This window comes from Amaranthus tricolor, chromosome 11 (genome assembly GCF_026212465.1).
Source record: "Amaranthus tricolor cultivar Red isolate AtriRed21 chromosome 11, ASM2621246v1, whole genome shotgun sequence".
Taxonomy (NCBI): domain Eukaryota; kingdom Viridiplantae; phylum Streptophyta; class Magnoliopsida; order Caryophyllales; family Amaranthaceae; genus Amaranthus; species Amaranthus tricolor.
This window is the reverse complement of record NC_080057.1, coordinates 22,750,873-22,772,040: the sequence shown is the minus strand read 5'-3', so window position 1 is coordinate 22,772,040 and position 21,168 is coordinate 22,750,873. Positions and strand designations below refer to the sequence as shown.

Below are 21,168 nucleotides of genomic sequence, written 5' to 3'. Positions count from 1 at the left end.
ATAGGTAGGATGTGTGAATCGGAAACGACAATGAGAATTGAATTCAGTATAGAGTAGACTGAGAAAAAAGAAAAGATAATAAAAATCAAACTCAATATAAAAGTTAAGTAAAAGTGGTCAATTATGTTGAAAATACTTAACATATGAGAAAGATCTCACATTGCTAAAATATTGGGTTGTGGACTTGGATATAATGCTCGATGAGTAATCTTTTTAATATCATATGTTTTTGGGAAATACTTAATCTCATTAAGTGTTGTATGCAAGTCAACAACTCATTACCCGTAGGTTTGTGGGCCCGAGACCAAATGTGCCCTATGGGTATGGCCACATAAGTGACATGAAGTGATCATGTAAAGAATTGTCATGGCCCAATACACCAATTTAAAGCAAGTGAGTATTGAAGATTTGTTTTTTTATGTGCGTATTTACCTTTGTTGGAGTAGTTTTGTATGATTATTCATTCTGGCTCTTTGAAATTACTTTTAATAGTGACATGTTGTTAGAAATATCACTAGCAATAACAATCTCAAACATATAAACAAAGATATTTATAATTTTTATATTGATTTTCCCATATTATTATATGCTCTGATCCTCTTGGACCATAGCAAATGAATATTCCACATCATCAACATAATTGTGCAGACTTTTTTAAGTCGTAAGTCGTAAGAAATATTTAATATATATTATTTATTTATCTTGTTAGTCTAATGAGACTAAAATATCTTTGAAAACATTTTGGAATAATAACCAAATGTCCAATTTCCAATAATTATATTTGTCAATATCTTGGGCATATATACGCCATTAGTTTATGAACTTGTATTGACACCGATTATCCAGAAGATAGATTATCTATATATTAATAATATTTTATCTTATTAAATTTGCACTAAATTTTTATTTTGCATTGTCCAAACTTATTTTGCACTTTTTTTATATGGTACTTATTATTTGTCTTTTGTTACCCCTTGTCCGCTGATTTTGTCCCCCTTATGTTATCTTGATTTGTCCGACTGAATTAGTTCTTTTTGAACATGACTTTATCTACTATATCGCACTAAAACTTATAATTTATTCTAATTTTTCATAAATCACATGACTTCATTTTCAATACTTACAATATCTTCGTACTTTTTAGCGTCACTACAACAAATTTAATTTTTTACGACATTATATTTAGTGGCATTAAAAAAATGTTACTAATTTATATTTTAATGTAATAATTGTTCGTTTTTATTTTAAGTTCCACTATAAAGTGATATAGTGACATTTTATTTGGCGTTTATTGACATATGTAATTATTACTATAGTCTATAGTAGTATTTATGAAAAATGCCACCAGATCCTATGTTGCAAAAAACTTTAGTATGATTTTTTATTATATTGCTAAAGAATCTAATAAATGACACTAAATTCACTATATATGCTATTAAAAAATTGTAACACATAAATTAAATGTTGCTAAATATATCCCACTAAAATCGAATTATGTTGTAGTGTGTATACAATTATTAATGTTGTTGGTGTTCAATAAATACGCCATCTACTCGTAGTCCATTCATTGTTTTAAAAAGATGAATACTAGAAGTATTTTTTTTATAGTATCCTTAAACCGTTTGTATACTTTGTTTTTTAAAGTGTGGTCTTCAATTCTTCATCATCAATGGAGTATTACACCATAACTTTACTAATCCTCCTCCTCACCATCGTCTTCTTCTCAAAAATACTACCCACCAAACACAAATTTCCACCGGGTCCGAAACCATGGCCTATCATAGGCAACATACACCAGCTCGGCAACAAGCCTCACTGCTCTGTTGCCGAGCTTTCAAAAATTTACGGCCCAATAATATCTCTAAAACTAGGAAGCATATTAACAATAGTTATTTCATCCCCCAAAGTAGCTCAAGAAATGTTCTTAAAACACGATTTAACTTGTTCTGGCAGAAATATTTTAGATTCTATAACTTCAGTTCACCATCACGAGTACTCGATTGTTTTTCTCCCTGTATGTCCTAGATGGAGAAAATTTAAAAAAATTGCAACAATTCAATTATTTACGAATCAACGAGTAGATGCTAGTCATGTCATACGACAAAATAAGGTGAACGAGTTAATTAAACACGTACGAAAGTGTAGTGAGACGGGTGCACCGGTCGATATTGGTAAGGCCGTGTTTACGACCACGTTAAATTTATTGTCTAATACGTTTTTCTCGATGGATTTGGCTAGCTATGCTAGTTCGAGTACCCAAGAATTTAAGGATCTTGTTTGGCATTTGCTAGAGGAAGGAGCAAGGCCTAATGTTTCGGATTTTTTTCCATTAATTAAGAAATTGGACTTACAAGGGGTGAAAAAAAGGGCTACTAATTATGTTCATAAAATGTTAAGGATTTTTGAGGAGATTATTGATGGAAGATTGAAAGATTCTAAAAATGGAAACTATGGTGATGATGTGCTAAGTACTTTGCTCAAACTTGTTGACGAGAAAGAATTGAGCCTCGATGAAGTCAAACATTTTCTCTTTGTAAGTAAACTTCTCTCTCTCTCTCTTTTTTTTTTATGTTTTTTTATATTTTAAATCTAGTTAAAAGGTAAATTTTAAGAATGAAAGAAATAATTATGTTGCTATTTATTGATGATTAAGTATTTACTTTCTCTGCTTTTTTTTTTTACTAGACAATATATAAAAAGTTTTTAGATTGATTTTTGCAATGTAGCAAAATTAAAGGCACAAAAGTATACATATAAATTGTGAGAATCAAGGGTTAAATCTAATGGTTGATTCAGTATTTTCCCTTTTAGCCTTGTGACAAGGAGTATTAATATTTACCGCCTATAAAAATGATTATTTTTCTCTCTTTATTATATGTAGGGATTTTCTAGTCTATTTGTGAATAAAAAAGTATCTATGAATTACATAATACTCCCTCCGATTCATTTGAGTTGTCCCATTTAGTTTTTTGACACTATTCATCGATCATTTTTAATTTGTATTTTATTCTTAATCTAGACATCAAAATATAGTCATGTGGGATCTTGTTTGATCAGTCTCAATGTAAATTTTATTAATATCAAATTTTTAAAATTTTTAATTATGCAAAATTAGAGATATTTAGAATTGAATTAGTGCATTAGATAGTGTGTCAAAACTAAATGGGAGAACACAATGAATTGGAGGGAGTATAAATTAATTTTTTATACAATTTTACTCTCTTATTTCTATGTAATAATTCATCATGAATTATCCTATTAAAAAAATCCATTATAGCTAAACTCTAATTTACTAATATTTATGTAGAATGAAACATTGTAAGATTAATTCTAAGTCAATTTTCTAGGAAAAATCACACTAAATTATTTATCATTATTGATAGGTACGTATAGCTTCATAAGTTTTTTTAATTGAGGATGGGCTCAATTTATTCATGAATAAATAATGTTGATAAAAGTTACATCAACAATCTACGAAGGACCACTACCAACCACAATTCATCACACGCGAGAAAAGTTCACATTTATAAACGGACAAATGGATTTACCCGAATATTAGTACCCGCCCGATTATTTTAGTGGGCGGCTTTTACCTGTCCAAATATTATTTTTTTTAGAAAATATTATCCAACTCCACCCACTACTTCTAAAACACATACTCTCTTTTCATTTTAGACCATTTTTCAATTTAATTTGTTATAGTGATTTTCCCTCTTTAATAATGGTCAATAGTCTCAATCTTCTTAATTTAATCCCATTCACAAATTTATACTATATCTCTATTGTAATCACTCAATTTTAATATCCATTTGTTTTTTTTATCTCATTTTCAACTTAATTTTTCGATCTATTAAATTTTATTCATTTTATATTAGATGTAAAATGAGAGAGATATGATCAATCAGTATTCATTTCTTTCTTTCGAACATTTCCATGCCTAGGTTACTATCTTTTCTCCACTTTCTACTTCACTAGCTCTTTTAGGTATTAGGGCAAGTGTACCAAACGAAAAGCATACTAGCTAATTACCCAAATAAAAATGTTTGGTTGAAAAATGAGAATGTCCATAAACATACCGAAATAAACGGAAAATGTTACAAATTATAATTTTAAATGGACAAAAAGAGTTATTAAAATATAAAAATGTATGACTTGTCGTTTATGCGTGTACATTAGGATTTGTTTGTAGCAGGGACGGACACAAGTGCAAGTACCTTAGAATGGGCGATGACAGAGTTATTACGTAATCCGGAACACATTGCAAAAGCTCAACTCGAACTAGACCAGGTTTTTGGCAAAAATGGTTTTATTAGAGAGTCAGAATTTTCAAAATTGCCTTATATTCATGCAATTGTGAAGGAAACCTATAGATTGCATCCAGCAACCCCATTTTTGGTACCACGTAAGACCGAAAAAGATGTGGATCTATGTGGTTATTTTGTTCCAAAAGATAAACAAATATGGGTGAATATATGGGCTATTGGTCGGAATCCAAGTATATGGCCTAATCCACTCTCATTTTCACCTGAAAGATTTCTTGAACGTGAAATTAATGTGAACGGTCGAGACTTTGAACTTATACCTTTTGGAGCCGGTCGAAGAATATGTCCTGGTATGCCATTAGCTTATAGGATGGTACACCTAATGTTAGCTTCGTTACTTCATTCATTCAATTGGAAGTTTGGTGATGGCATAAGTTTAGAAGATAAAGACATGCTCGAAGAAAAGTTTGGTATAACACTACAAAAGGCTCAATCACTTCAATCAATTCCCTTTCCTAGATGAAGAAATTAATTGCATCTATTATGGTCATTATTTGTGAACAAGTATTTCATTTTAAATTATGAATTTCAATTATGAAATAATAAGTGAAGAATTTGAGAATGATAAAGTTTGAGTAGTCATTCTTAAATTCTCAACTTTAACTACTTTTAAAACAATAAAAAAATTTGATTCAAATCTAAATTTGAAAACTTTTGATTTGCGAAATAATAAATTTGAACCAATTTTAAAATTTCAAATGAAATCATGATTCCCAAACATGACATTAGCGAAAAGTTAAGCAAAAAAAACTACTTTGTCGACAAACGCTTTTGTAATAGTAGTGTTTGTTTTTTTCTAGGAAATAATTTGATATGTACTCCCTCCGTTCCTATTTGTTCTTCCTATTTGAGTATTTCACAAAGATTAAGAAAAAGAGAATCTTTGGTGGTAGTGGGTATTATTTTAATTATATAATAGTGGGAAGTAATGATTGTATTGGAAGTATGAGGTTGTAGTGGGTATTATTTTAATTAAATAATAGTGTGAAGTAATGATTGTATTGGAAGTATGAGAGAGAAAATAATTATAAATAAAAGAAAATGGGTACATTAAAAGAAAAGGAGGATTTTAAGGGGTAAAAGTGAGATAAAAACTTTCTAAAAATAGAAAGTATTCTAAAGTGGAAGAACTTTTGAAACTACCCGTTATAGTAATGTGGAAGATCAAAAAGGAACGGAGGAAGTATAACGTATTATGGATACTTTTCTTGTAATGTCTTAAATTTAAACAATCTACCAAGTGTTATGATCATAATGTCTCGTTCGGTACACGACGTTTTTTAATATTGGCATTGATATTAAAATATAATGTAGTTTTACAAGGAAAATCATATCTGAAGGTTCATGAGGCTGAGGGTAGGTTAGAAGGACAACCACCCAAGGTTAGCAGAAATTAGGTGTATAAAAATGCCCAAATAAAATAATAACTTACAATATAAAAAAATTAAAAAATAATAACTTACAATATAAAAAACTTAAAACACAATGTAGAAAACGTTGTTTTCAATAGTAAACATGGTGGCAAATGATATGCTTTTGTGGATTTGTATTGCTTTTGTGGATTTGTATTCAATAGTAAATATTTATCTTATTGATATTAACAAATTTTCAAATCATAATCAATTTTATTTAAAGGTGTTACATTGAGTTCTTTGCCCTTATAAGAGGTTACTAGTACATCTTATTGGTATTTAAAACTATAATAAGTTATGCTATTAAATTTAAATTTTAACTTGTGTCTTTAGAATAATATGTAAATCAAAATAATTGATGAATAGTGCAAAGTTTCTATGCGAACCGTAGTTTGCACCTGAACGCGACCCTATATATATATAGGGTCGCGTTCAGGTGCAAACCACGGTTCTATGCGAACCGTGAGAACCAAAAAATGTGTTACCTTTTTACAGAAAACGTGCTATTTTTGCATAAAAACTGTGTTACTTTTATTTTTAAAAAAATCTGGTAATCTTTACCAAAAAACAGGAACTGTCAGAAAAAAAATACAAATCCAAAGTAACACGTTTTTCTGAAAAAAGTAACACCTTTTTATATAAAAAGTAACACCTTTTTATGGTTCTCACGGTTCTCATATAAGGATGATTTTCACTTGAACTTCTCCCTATATATATATATATATATATATATATATATATATATATATATATATATATGGGTTTTAAATTGCATTATAAGTGACACTTGGCATAATGTGCTAGTAAAATGCTTTGCAAAGTGACACTTGTCACAAAATGCTGATGAATTACTCCATCCGTTCCTTAGAGAAGTTTTTATCTGTCAATTTGGGGAGTTTCACAAATTTTAGACAAAAATAACCTTATTTATACCAACTTTAATATTTTTATAATGTTTATGGACCCCACATATCTTCTACTAACTTTAATTTAACATTTTAATATTTCTTATGGTTCCATATGTTTTCCACTAATTTTATAAAACTATTTTTTATTTTTCTTATTTTTCGTAAATATTTCTTTTAAAAACTTCATCAGAGAAGTATGATGAATGATGATAAGAAATTTATTTGTTAAAAGAGGAATATTATTAAAATTTGAAGACGAAGGGTCTAAATAATGGAGAGAGTACTACAACTAGACCTGGGAAAATTTGATCCGACCCGAAAATGAACCCGGGACCCGACCCGACCGACCCGAAAGCGACTTAATCCGAAACATGACCGACCCGATAATTACCCGACCGAAAATGACCCGACCGGAAACCGACCCGTTTTGACCGATTTAATATCAATTTTTAGAGTAATTTCAATGTTAGAATTCATTTCAAATAAAATTTTAGTTTTCAAAGTATCTCAACATATTGAGTATATCACTTGAACCCTAAAACTCATCAATAGATCTCAAAAAACACGTATTTAACGTCTTTTTAGCCATCATAATTATTTTTCTTTAAAAACAGGACGTTATAATCATCTTAATTGAATACATGTATCTTGTTAAATCAGTCAAATGAGTTTTTAATTCTTCTACATTTCAGTAAGCAAATCAATATAATTTATACGAACGTTTCGCACGTTTGAATGAGCTTTTCAAAAAACGAATGTCGCTACCCTAAATTATAAAACGCGTATGTTATAAGACGAAATAAGTACTTAGTTAGTTGTATATCTTTCCAACATGAAAATTGTGAAGATAATTTTAACGTCATTTTTATCTAACGTTACAATTATAATAAACAAAATAACTTTTATAAAGCGCGTATCTTACAAGTCTTTCAAAATAAGTATTAATTCCCCTATTTTTCTTGCACTTAAATGAACCTAACATACCAACTATTTTTTGAAAATCGTACATGTAATTTCTCTAATGATTTTTTTAGACATTTTAATGATTTTTTTTCATGTTGAATTAGTCGATTGGATATTCTAATGTTTTATGGTAACCCGTTGGGTCAATCCGAACCTACCCGAAACCCAGAGTGATCCGACCTGAAACTGACCTGATCCGATACTAACCCGACCCGAAAATGACCCGACCGAAATTGATCCGACCCAAAACCCGACCGACCGACCGTAAAAAATAACTACAACCATATAAGCCATGTGAATAAAAAAACAAAAAAGTACAAAAGGTTAAAACAATGTGCGGTCGAAACAAAACTACAAAAGGATTCAAAACAAACATACATAATAATAGCAAAACCCTGCTACTGCCAACAAAAGTGATATTGACATTGTTTGATTTCTGTTATTTTCCAATTGGAGGGTGAGCATGGTGAGATGTTATTATTTTTTTCAAACAAATGTTACATGATAACCATGAAATTTTGGATTTTCGGTAACTAATATTTTAGAAAATCCATACGGTAATTCTGAGATTTACCAAATTGTTTCATTGTGACTTATTTGCACATTAAACATTAACAAACGTTAATTTCAAAGTTTTAAAGCCTCACTATTTCAAATACCATCGTTTCAACCTTTTCCCTAAAAACATAAACCCTAACTCTATCATCTTTTATCCAAATCATATTTTTCCCCCAAATTCAAAGATGGTAGAGTTAGGATTTATGTTTTGGGGGAAAAGGCTGATACTGATGGCATTTGAAATGGTGAGTCGCATAAATAGGCGTACCGCAGCTTTAAAGCAACGAAATTAGCGTTTGCTAACGTTTTATGTGCAAAATGGTCACAATCGAATAATTTGGTAAACCTCAAGATTACCGCGTAGATTTTTTAATAGTTTTGGCTACCATGCAGAAACCTAAAACTTCAAGGTTACCACGTGAAATTTTCCTTCTTTTTTAAAAAATAATATCTGATTCATAAATAAAGAGTCATACGACATCTAAATCAAAGATAAATATTAAAAAGTACATAACAACTTTAACCAAATATAATTCACAATTAACAAAACTACGGTTGTTGCGTATGAGATCTCACAATTCTAAATATCTTCTTTCACATTGCTGTTTGATACAGCTTTCTATGAGGGGGTCTTTTAACTTGTTATAGTCTTGAGATAGAATTGAATTTGATATTATTGATGGTAATTGCAATATTGGTATTTGTTGCATTATCGCATTAATCTTTACTAACAAATCAACAAGACTAGAATTCAAAACCCCAAACTCTCACAAGGAAAGAGATCAAAACCTAATATATGGATCGAATCAACCCAAGAATGAGTAAAACAATTATTTTGTACGGAGGGGACAAATATTTATTCTAATCATATGAAAAAAGCTTAAACGGAAAAATTAGAGGCTTACCATCAGCCAAAAGATTGATCATAGTCCCAAACCAACTATAATAATTAGGGTTTTTATATAGAGAAGAGAGAAAAGAGAGGAAGATGGTTAGAGTTCCTAATATATGCATGGTAGGATGTTTAATAAAAATAAAATCAAATAATTAGAATGCCAAAAATCATTAAGATTGGTCAACGGTGATTAGTGAGTCATTTTTGCTCGAATTATGTGACTTGAACAGAATTCGCGAGTTACACTAACTCGGTGTTTCAATTTGGAAAAAGAACTTAAATATTGTAGTTTGTAAAATTCCCTAATTTAAAGGATGTAGTAAAGTTGATGCAAAAGAATTTAGAGTAGTTGATGAGAATTCCAAAAAATAAAAATGATTCAAAATTAAAAATACAATTTAAATTAAAAATAAAGTTCAATAAAAAGAACGAAAAAGTTGTACATACACAATAAAAAAAAAAAAAAAAGGTTAAGGCTATGTAAATATTGATCCCTTTGACACCGTAAAAATCCATTTCTTTTTAGAATTTTGATCCCTTCACCAATGAATTTTGTTTTAAAAATAAAGAAAGATTATTGCAAATAGAAAGCATTTGTGGATATCGTTGTAAATTGCGATTGCAAAAATAATCACACCTCATTTTATCGTAGTGATCATTTTAGTTTTCTAAAACATATATACAAATTAAACCTTAAAGTAAATTTTTTATAATCTAATACATATAATATAAAGATTTTAACAGCTAATATGTTAGTTTGAATAACTTATAATCGTTAGTTATTCCATGATTTTAATCGTTACGTTTATCGGAACCATAAGTTCAAACTCAATTATGAATCAGTCGTGTTGTGAGTTGTAGGCTTTTGGATAGTTACACTTTCTTTGATCGCACTCTCCTTTATGACTATGAGTTGCCATCTTTCTTTTCTCTCCATATCCTAACCATAGTTCCTATAAAAGGGATATACTTTATATGATGATAATGCTGCTTCTAAATCCTTGTAGTCAAACAAAGCGTAAATTATATTGTTCGTATAAGTTTATACTAGTCTGTTTGTCCCTTTGAAGAATTTGCTACAACATTTCAAAAAAAAAAAAACTCTCACAATGGCGAATATAAAACAAAATTATATGATGTTGATAATATTTGAAAACTGTATGTAATGAGGTTTGAACCTAGATCAATACATTCATATAAATTTTTATCAACATAATCAACACATATATTAGTATCTATACAGATATATAATTTTATTCTTAACTTAAATGATGTCAGTTGACATCATTGTTAACCCATATATGTGCCCTTGTCAACAAGACTCTCCCATCTTCGATATAATGTCATTTGAACTCTTATTTCATATTTTAATTGATTTCTAACACTTATATATATATATATATATATATATATATATATATATATATATATATATATATATATATATATAATATATATATATATATATATATATATATATATATATATATATATTAAAAACGAATTATAAAATCTCACTTAATTATATTTTAACTTATATTTTAAGAATTGAGAGTGAAAAATGAGCATTCGAATTATATTTCATTATATAGATTCTTTCATATAAAATCAAAGGTAATTTTTCTTTGTGTATTTAGTTATTGCTTTAATTTTTTTTATCTTGTAACTTTCTGTGGCTTTTTATTTAAAAAGAAATTATACAACTCTATTTTCATATGTTTTATCTAACTTATCCCAATCATTACAAAAATACATTTTCCCAATATATCTATAATTTATATTTATTTCCAACTAATTCACTATCTTGAATTTGTGTATAGTGTGTCGTTATATGGAAGAGCTAAAGAACATGTATGTAATATTAAATATATATTTGAGAAAACAATTTAAAATAAAAAATAATAAAATCCCTCCTATGTCTTATAGAAATGCTACATTTACTTGTTGATGTAGAGCTTTTTGAATTAGATGTAATTTTATGGGACAATTAGAAATTTTTTCTTATAGATTAGGCTGATGAAAACAAATGTTTAGGTGAGAGTCAAACTCATAATCATTCTTTAAAAATAATATATGCTTTCAAATTGAGACAAATAGATAATTTTTTAATGAGTTAATTTCATCTAATTATTTTCTCTACTTTTTTTGGAGAATTATCAATATTCCTCTAGTAGAACATACATATCGATGTGAAATTGCTATTTATTAATTATACTCCCTCCTATTCATCTTAAGAGTTCCATTTGACTTTTCACGGAGAAAATTAAAAGTGAGACCCTAAGGGTAGGAAAGAGAGTGGTATTATGGGTTTTTAATGTTTTAGGAAGAAAAATTAGTATGGATAATGGAGGGTATAATTGAAAATAAGATAAAGTTACTAAAGGCATAAAAGTCAAAAATCCATACCAAAAATAAAAATGGGATAATTAAGGTGACTTGAAGGCACAAAAACTGAATATAGGAGGTAACAATATTTTTCAGCCATTATTAATTGCAATCTTAAAAAGATGAAGGAGTACGCACTAGAGTCTTTGTGCAAAACGACAATTGGATCTTTACGAAAGTTTATTTGAACATGTTGATGAATGACTTAAGTGATGTCTCTATCAAAATTTTTGGGGAGTTATTGTGTGCAGTTTTATATAATTGTATGGTGTAGATTTGAAATGAAATGGAAGCACAATGAATATACATAGGGGGCTTTAATTAATGACTGGACATGATCATGTAACTGAATTTAATTTGGCCCACGTTAGTAGCTTAAAATAAATTTATCTATTATTATGTTATATATATATATATATATATATATTTTAATACACTCTTTCACACGAAATACTTTTAGGCTGGAAGTGTGGATGCAACACAGGCGGCCCTTCTTATACATGACACTAAATATTACTCTTTAAATGAAACCCCATAATATGTTATATACTCAAACATTTATTTTTATCAATTATATCGAATAAGTGGGTTTATTTAAAATAATAGGTAGTTGAGTTCATTTTCAGCGAATCTATCAAAGTTTAATTTATTTTTGACAATTTACCCTTTAAAAATGAATTTATAATTTTGTACAAACAACAAAGACGCAAGACTCAACGTTCAACCAATCTGAAACACTTAACCTGAAAAGACACGACGATCCGAATGAAAACATCAATTTATAAACAGTGACACTTAATATTTTAAGTATAGAGTTCTTTATAATTTAGTATTATAATTAGACAGCTGAAATAAAATAGAAAAACTAGATTGCTCATAACATTTTTTACTTAAAGTATAGTACAATTGATGATATATTAGACGTTTAAAAGATTTACAGACAATACCCAAGTATAAAAATCAGTACTACAAGTAGTAGTTCAAAGCACATTGTTCAAATAAACTTAGAATCAATGGAGTGTTTTAATACCATAACCCTGTTCCTATTCTTTGTGTTTAGCATCATCTTTTTCACCAAATTTACTAAAAAGTCTAAAAATACTATTCCCCGTCCTCCGGGACCAAAACCATGGCCGATTATAGGCAATATTCACCTTCTAGGAACTAAGCCACATCGTTCAATAACCAAGTTATCCAAAATTTACGGCCCGATAATGTCTTTAAAACTTGGAAGAATTACTACAATAGTGATTTCTTCTCCGGAAATAGCCAAAGAAATGTTTCTTAAACATGACTTGGAATTTTCTGGAAGAAGACTCTTAGATGCTACACGAGCAACGAACCATAACAGTTTTTCATTAGTTTTTCTCCCGGTATGCCCTAAATGGCGAAAACTAAAGAAGATTGCAACGATCCAATTGTTAACCACGCAAGGACTTGATGCTGGCCAACATATACGAGCTAAAAAGGTAAGTGATCTAAAGGAATATGTGACACATTGTTACCAAAATGGTGTACGTGTTGATATAGGTAAAGTTGCATTTACTACCTCGCTAAATTTGTTATCAAATACTTTGTTCTCCATGGATATGGCTACCCATGATTCATTGAACTCACAACAGTTTAAGGATCTAATTTGGCATATAATGGAAGAGACTGGAAAGCCTAATGTATCCGATTTTTTTCCAATACTAAGGTGTTTTGATTTACAAGGAGTGTATAAAAGGACTAGTGTTTATTTCAACAAAATGTTGGATATGTTTGGAGAAATTATTGATGAAAGATTGAAAACTCCAAAAGATCCTAAGGATGATGTGCTAAATACTCTACTCAAACTTGTTGAGGATAATGAGTTGAGCCTTGAAGAAGTAAAACATTTGCTTCTGGTTAGTATGCCTTTTCTTTGACTATTCCTAATTAATAGAATAATTATCAATAATACCCCTGAGTTTTGACACTTTATTAATGATGCTTTTAAGTTTTTTTTTATTATCATTGATACCCTCGTATTATTGAGCATCTTATAACCGTAAGCTTTTTAAACTTTTTCCGTCCAAAATCATCTGAAATCGTTAACTTTCTTATATATTTTAAATTGAAAAATAAAAGGAAAAAGTTAAAGGTTTTTGACAATTTTGGATGGCAAAAGTTTTTAAAAGGTTATGGTTGTAAGATGCACAATAATACGAGGAAATCATTGATAATAAAAACTTAGGGATGCTATTAATAAAGTATCAAAACTCAGGGATACCATTAATAATTTCCCTAATTAATACTCCCTCATATTAATATTTATTATTATTGTCTCATTTAACTTTTAGCTAATATTCATTGATCATATATATATATATATATATATATATATATATATATATATATATATATATATATATATATATATATTATTCTTACTGTATAAGTTAACACATAGTCAAGTGATATCTTATTTGATTCGTTTCGAAGTAAACTTATTAAAATTATATTTGATAATTTTTAATTAAACATGATTTAGGATATTTACAATTAAACATGTACAAATGTACGTGTAATAATCAAATAATTAAATAATACTATGAATATTTTTCTTTCACATCTTTTTAGTTGCATACTTACATCTTTTTGACTTTGACATTATGGTTTACTAAGTTTGATGATAGTTTTAATTAGTGGGGTAATTAAGTATTTAAGGGAGAAATAAATATTTAACCGTGAAAAATGACGGTAAGAAGAGGCGAATATGTTTAATAGAGGAGATTAAAAAAAATATGATACTTAATATTTGTTTTTTCACGCAGTTAATTTCACTAATTTAATCTTTAATATCTCAAATTATGTATAATAAAAGTTATAAAAATTGGATATGAGTTATAATTTTTTCATTGAGACAAATCAAACATGATCTTTTTTAACTATATTTTAACTTATAGATTATTAATTAATCACAAATTAAGTATAATGAATGAATAGTGTAATATCTACAATGTTGCAAGTAATTTAAAACGGATGAACTACAATGGTATGAGAAGCATGAAGAAAAGGAAAAATTATCATCTTGTTTTACGGAAGAAGTATTGAAATATTTTTCCTCCATCTTACTAGGGTAAATATTTACCACACAATAAAGGCATGAGTACTTCATTTCTATCTCCATTAATTGCTTTACACATATTTCTTACCATTGACAACAATTAGTTTTCTTAATTTTAATCTCTTATAGCCTTTTTCTCATAGTTTGGCTTTTATTTCTCGCCTAGATATTTACATTCAATACAAACATAAACTTAGTATTAAAAAAAAGGTACTATGTAAAGAAATGAATTAAAATGTGTGGATCATATTAAAGAATAATTGAAATGTGTGAATGAGATCAAAAGAAAAGAATAAAGATTAAGAAAATATAAGCTAAGTTTTTGGAGATGAACTTTTTTTAATTCATATTATCATACATTAGAAAAATAAACATGTAAACACTAAAAGTTGAAAATATAAATGTCAACAACGTAGAGGAAGAATCGTATCATACCATACTATAAAAGAACTAGAAAATTCCACACGGAGATTTTATAGAATTTTGTCAAATATAGTATTTTTATAGGTTAAAAAATGTGATTGTAATATTCAAAAGATTTTATTACATTAATTATGATTTGAGTATTAAACGTGATTTTTAAAAAAATTTATTAGATCAAATTATACAGTTATACAATCGCACATCATATCATATCACACAATACTATAAAAGAACTGGAAAAATTCCACATGATGATTTTATAGAGTTTTGACAATTATAGCAATTTTTAAAGGTTAGAAAAATGTGATTGTGTGATATTCAAAAGATTTATCACATTAATTATGATTTAAGTATTATCATACAATACTATCATACAAATGCAATATATATAAGAACCGAAAAATTTCACATGACGATTTTATAGAGTTTTGCTAAATGTAACATTTTTGTAGCTTAAAAAATCGTGGTTGTGTGATATTTAAAATATTTTATTACATTAATTATGATATAAGTATTAACGGTAATTTTCAAAAAAAGTTATTAGATCAAATCATACAATCATACATCATATCATACAATACCATAAAAGAACTGGAAAAATTCCAATGACGATTTTATGTAGTTTGCCAAATATAGCATTTTTATAGGTTAAAAAAATGTGATTGTGTGATATTCAAAAGATTTTATCATATTAATTATGATTTAAGTATTAAAGGTATGTTTTTTAAAAAATTTATTTGACCAAATCATACAATCATACAATCATACAAAATAAAAAAAAAAAAACTGAAAAAAAATTTCAAATGGCGATTTTATAGAGTTTTGCCAAATAGAGTTTTTTTTACTGGTTAAATGTGATTGTTTGATATTCAAAAGTTTTTATTACCATAACAATGATTTTTAGCATTAAAGGTAAGTTTTTAAAGGAAATTTGCAAATGATGATCTTATAGAGCTTTGCTAAATGAAAGTATTTTTACTGGTTAAAATATGATTGTGGAACATTTAAATCATGTTCTTATAACATGCAATTGCATCTTTCTTTAAAATTTCTATTTATAGGTATTTTCATACCAACAAATTTTTTGAGTTTTAAGCTTACATTTTAATTGTTCTATCATATTAATTGATATGACAGTTTTACTAAGAGTCAAATATATTGTCAGTATATATAATAAATAAGTATTTCCATATAATAATATAATGTCTTTGTAACATGTCGTATTGAATGTCAGGACTTGTTCGTGGCAGGAACAGACACATCTTCAATTGTATTTGAGTGGGCAATGACAGAGTTATTACGTAATCCTGAGAAAATGAAAATGGCTCAAATTGAAATAGACCAAGTTTTTGGAAAAGATAAAATTATACAAGAATCAGAATTTTCAAAGTTACCTTTCATTCAAGCAATAGTAAAAGAAACAATGAGATTGCATGCTCCTGGGCCATTTTTATTACCGCATATGACTGACAACGATGTAGAGCTATGTGGCTATTTTGTGCCAAAACATGCACAAGTATTGATTAATGTTTGGTCAATTGGTCGTGATCCAATGGTATGGTCGAACCCATTGATGTTTATGCCTGAAAGATTTATTGAAAAAGAAGTAGATCTCAAGGGTCGTGATTTTAAATTCTTACCATTTGGAGAAGGAAGAAGAATATGTCCAGGCATGACATTGGCCTATAGAATGCTAAATTTAATGTTGGCTACTCTTCTTCAATCATTCAATTGGAAGTATCATGACAACGAAGAAGTAGATGTGGAAGATAAGTTTGGTATGTCCTTGCATAAGGCTATACCCCTCTTAGCAAATCCGATTCCTAGGTGATCATAGATAATTAAAAACATATGCAAGATGTTTGATCGTATAAGGCTTTTTAAATCAAAAGGCCTTAAATATTAGTTTAATTACGACTTTATGTTGGTGTTACTTCGATTTATTGTTTGCGTTTAGGCTCTAAAGTTGTGAAAAGATGTAAGATAAATGAAGTCTAAAATTATTGCGTATTTTTATTCCGTTCCTATAAATGCTCGATCACATCATCTTGAATAAGTTCTTAACTTTTTTTTCTAATATAACAATATGATTTATCGTACTAATGTCATGATATTTTTAATTTAAATTTATAAAGTTTGAATGATTAAATATAGGTATATTAGGGAAGTGGTTCTAATGTTTGTCCACCGTAACCTATTAGCACATTAAAAGTTAGGAAACGTTAATTTCAAAATTTTCATTTTTTAATCTTCTCACCCTGCTTTTTCTTCTTTCCACCCATTTCACTCCCTTTTTCATCTTTCTCCTGGTCATCCCGTTATCATCGTTTTATCTTCTACCCAAATATCTCCCTCACTATCTGTACTTTCTTCGTTGCTTTGGACCTCTTTATTTGGATTTCATGAATGTTGCTTCAATTTTTCCTTCCTTTTACCAAAATCTTATCTTTGTTTGAAATGCATATAATCTGTGTTTTTCACAAGCAATTGCCGATTAGTAAGTTCAACCCAATAAAATTATCATTTTCTTCATAATTATACTTTTGATGGCTCCTTTTTAACAACCTCACTAATTAAAAGGAATTGTGTTGGGTTTGTGTGATAATATCTCGTCAATATCAATGACAATGCACCTTTTCAATCGATCATGTATTCATGTGAGTCTCTTGATTGTTATTAGGGATTTAGACGGCTTGTTTTAAAGTTTGCAATTATTTGACTTATAGTAATGTTTGTAAACACAAAATCAATATATGGTTTCTAATATCACTTATTTATGTTGTTGTAAATAATATTTGTTACCAAGGATCAAAAACTACCTCTTTGTATTGATAGGCTTGTCGTAATCACTTAATATCATTGGGGTAATGGAAAAATGTTAAAAAAAAATTAGGAATCTTCGTCAACATAGTATTTCATTTATTGCATTGAGAATTTCTTAGTGGGCTGCTTTGAATGCTTATGTGAAATGTGATATGTGAGACTTGATGAAGCAATTTATGTTATTTGTAATTACTAATTAGGTAGCTAAAATTAAGGTTTAAGACATAAAAAGGTAGCTAAAATCAGGTAGTGCTGGGTATAAAGATGTCCACCCAATACATGCTTTTAGTATTGGTTTTCAGGATGAGGAAGAAAATCGTAGAGAAGAAGGCTAGTCCAGGGGACAGATCATGTGGGGGAGACTCAAAGGGGATTTGGCACAACCTTGGCAACCAAGATAAGTTTATTGGGCTTCCCAAGATAATGCAAATGAAATGTGGACGAACATAGCAAAAACCATTAGAAAAGTGACAAAAAAGACCTTGGGGGTGGCGTCGGGTAAACCAAAAGTGCTCAAAGAGTCGTGGTGGTGGAATGAGGAGGTGGAAAAGAAGATAGGATAAAGCAAGAGATTTAAAGAACTTATGGCATGCACGGAAGAGGAGGATAGAATAGAAAAGAGAGCGAGCTATAAAGAAGCAAAGCGGACGGCAAAGTAAGCGGTAACGGAGGAAAAAAAACCGTGGTTATGAAGATTTTTATCGAAAGCTTGATACTAAAGAGGGGAAAAAGCAGATTTTTAAGTTGGCAAGGACTAGGTCCAAGAAGCGGCAAGACTTAGAGGCAGTAAAATACATCAAGGATGAGGGAGGGTGAGTCCTCTTGAGACAAGAGGACATCAAAGCCAGATGGTTCTAGTATTTGTCGCAGCTACTCAATGAGACAAGGGGGCCAAAAGAGGAGGATAAGCTTTTCTCTGACGTCCAAAGACCACTGGAAGATGGGCCAGCGAGTGCTATTACCACAGGGGAAGTTGGAGAAGCTTTCAAAAAGATGGGGAGCACGAAGGCAGTCAGGCTAGATAACATCCCGATTGAGGTGTGGAGGGGCTTAGGAGATGGGGGCATTCGTTAATTGACGAACCTCTTTAATACGATTTTGAGGACACATAGGATGCCAGAAGAATTGAGGAACATCACACTAATACCTCTGTTTAAAAACAAAGGCGATGCGCAAGTATGTGGGAACTATAGAGATATCAAACTTTTAAGCCACATAATGAAATTGTGGGAAAGAGTGATAGAGAGGAGAATTAGACATGAAACGGTGATTAGGGAGAACCAATTCGGTTTTATACCAGGAAGGTCAACAATATAGGCAATTCATGTTTTGAGGAGACTGATGGAGAAGTATAGGGAGCGAAAGAAGGATTTACATATGGTGTTCATTGACTTGGAGAAAGCGTATGATAGCATACCACGAGGCGTCATTTGGGATAGCCTCAAGGCTAGAGGTATTTCTTCAGTGTATATTGAAGCAATACGAGATATGTATGATAGAGTGTTGACCAACATCCAAACACCGGTGGGGATAAGAGAGCCTTTCCCGGTTAAAGTTGGGCTACATCAGGGATCAGCTCTAAACTCGTTCATTTTTACTATCATTATGGAAGGGATTTCACAATCTATTTGGGAGAAGGTACCGTGGTGCATGCTTTTCGCAGACGATATAGTGCTAGTAGCAGAAACTAGTGAGGAGGTTAGTAATAAATTAGATGAGTGGAGGGAAGCTTTAAAAGGTAAAGGGTTGCGCATTAGTCGTACAAAGACTAAGTATCTGCGATGTGACTTTAGTGGGACAACACCGGTAGGGGAACCAGAGGTCTCCATTGGAGAGACAGTTGTTAAATGTACGACCAAGTACAAGTATTTGGGATCTATCATTCAAAGGGATGGAGAGATTGACGGAGATGTAAACCATCGCATACAAGCGAGATGGATCAAGTGGCGTGTAGCCACCGCGGTACTATGTGATAGGAAATTTCCAAGCAGGTTAAAAGGAAAATTCTACCGAGCGGCTATCAAACCTACTCTGCTATATGGGACCTAATGCTGGCCTGTTAAGAAGTCTTTTGAACATAAGATGAAAGTTACAAAAATGCGTATGCTGAGGTGGATGTGCGGGCACACATTGATGGATAGAATTAGGAACCAAGAGTTTAGAGACAAACTAGGAATAGCCTCTATTTCGGGAAAAATGCGCGAAAATGGATTGAGATGGTTTGGACATGTGCAGAGAAAGACTCTCGCCGCCCTTGTGAGGAGAGTAGAAAGTATTATAGTAGAGGGTAAGAGGAGTCGAGGAAGACCCAGGAGAACTTGAGACGAACAGATAAAAATCGACTTGCGGGAGCTAAACCTCTCCAAGGGTCTGGGATAGGGATAGTTGGAGGAGTCATATCCATGTTTTAGATTACTGATGCCCTCGTAGGTTCCTGTCATCCTGCTCCTCCCATTTCTTTATTAGTTTTCTTGTCCCCTTTTATTCTGTAGGTGGGTCTACTTATTTTCTTTTATAGGTCTTTTCTCTCATATAGCTACGTCTTTGCATCTTTCTCGAGCCAGGGGACTCCTTTGGCCGCTCTCTCGTCCAAGGGTATGAGTTGCCATCGTCCTTCTCTCCCCAGACCCTGTCCATAGTCTTTTATGAGCGGGATATACTGGGTTGGATGATGATGATGACGACATAAAACGTAGTTCCCTTGAAAAAAATAATAGGAAAATATTTAAATAACTTTAAACATGTAATATAAGGCAATCAAATTATATGTCCATGATTTTTGTGTATTCATTTTATTTTATTACATCATATGGTTTAAACAAAATTAGTTGCACAATTAAATATGTAAAAATTTATAGAGTATATAGCACACACTTTGTAAATATCTAAGTCGGCGTGAGTATGAAAGTTTTACTCACAATAGATGGTCTGTAAAACAATTTAAGTTAGGTATAGGTATGGGGAAGGGCTTACCACATCCACCCGCCCATATTACCATTCTTAGGTGTGAATTCTTTATTTTTGTACTCAAACCTCCTCAATCCTTATGTTAAAACAATGCAAAAAAATAAAAAAAAAAAAGAAAAAACAACCCTATTATGTATTCCTAATTATGAAACTTAATTTTATTTTTATTTTCATTATGTGCCTTCCAATACTCCAACATATCCTCTAATCTGCGACTCCTCCACTGGTTGCAACTTTATCTCCAAATTGATATGTTTTTGTAGTGTTATTATGTTTTTTAACCGCTACGTCATTTGAGTAAATCTGTTATGTGACCGTTTTATTATAAGACAACTCAATATAAGAATTCCAAATTCAAATAATGTGTGTTTTTATATATAAAGTGAATGTTTTAATTAATTTAATTGGACTATTTAGTTTTATA

The 21,168-nt window shown here is 30.1% G+C and overlaps 2 protein-coding genes across 2 annotated transcripts; both read left to right on the top strand.

Annotated features, from left to right (window-relative positions):
- The first annotated feature begins 1,651 nt into the window (after nt 1-1,651).
- Nucleotides 1,652-6,097, top strand: LOC130827420 (cytochrome P450 76AD1-like). Its single transcript, XM_057693139.1, has 2 exons — nt 1,652-2,533; nt 4,177-6,097. Exons 1-2 carry the CDS (start codon nt 1,670-1,672, stop codon nt 4,783-4,785), a joined length of 1,473 nt encoding a protein of 490 aa, XP_057549122.1. The 5' UTR covers nt 1,652-1,669; the 3' UTR covers nt 4,786-6,097.
- A 4,848-nt stretch (nt 6,098-10,945) lies between these two features.
- LOC130827419 (cytochrome P450 76AD1-like) lies at nt 10,946-17,254 on the top strand. The gene is made up of 2 exons (XM_057693138.1): nt 10,946-13,329; nt 16,189-17,254. The coding sequence occupies exons 1-2, from the start codon at nt 12,457-12,459 to the stop codon at nt 16,783-16,785; spliced, it is 1,470 nt and encodes a 489-aa protein (XP_057549121.1). The 5' UTR covers nt 10,946-12,456; the 3' UTR covers nt 16,786-17,254.
- Nucleotides 17,255-21,168: the final 3,914 nt, after the last annotated feature.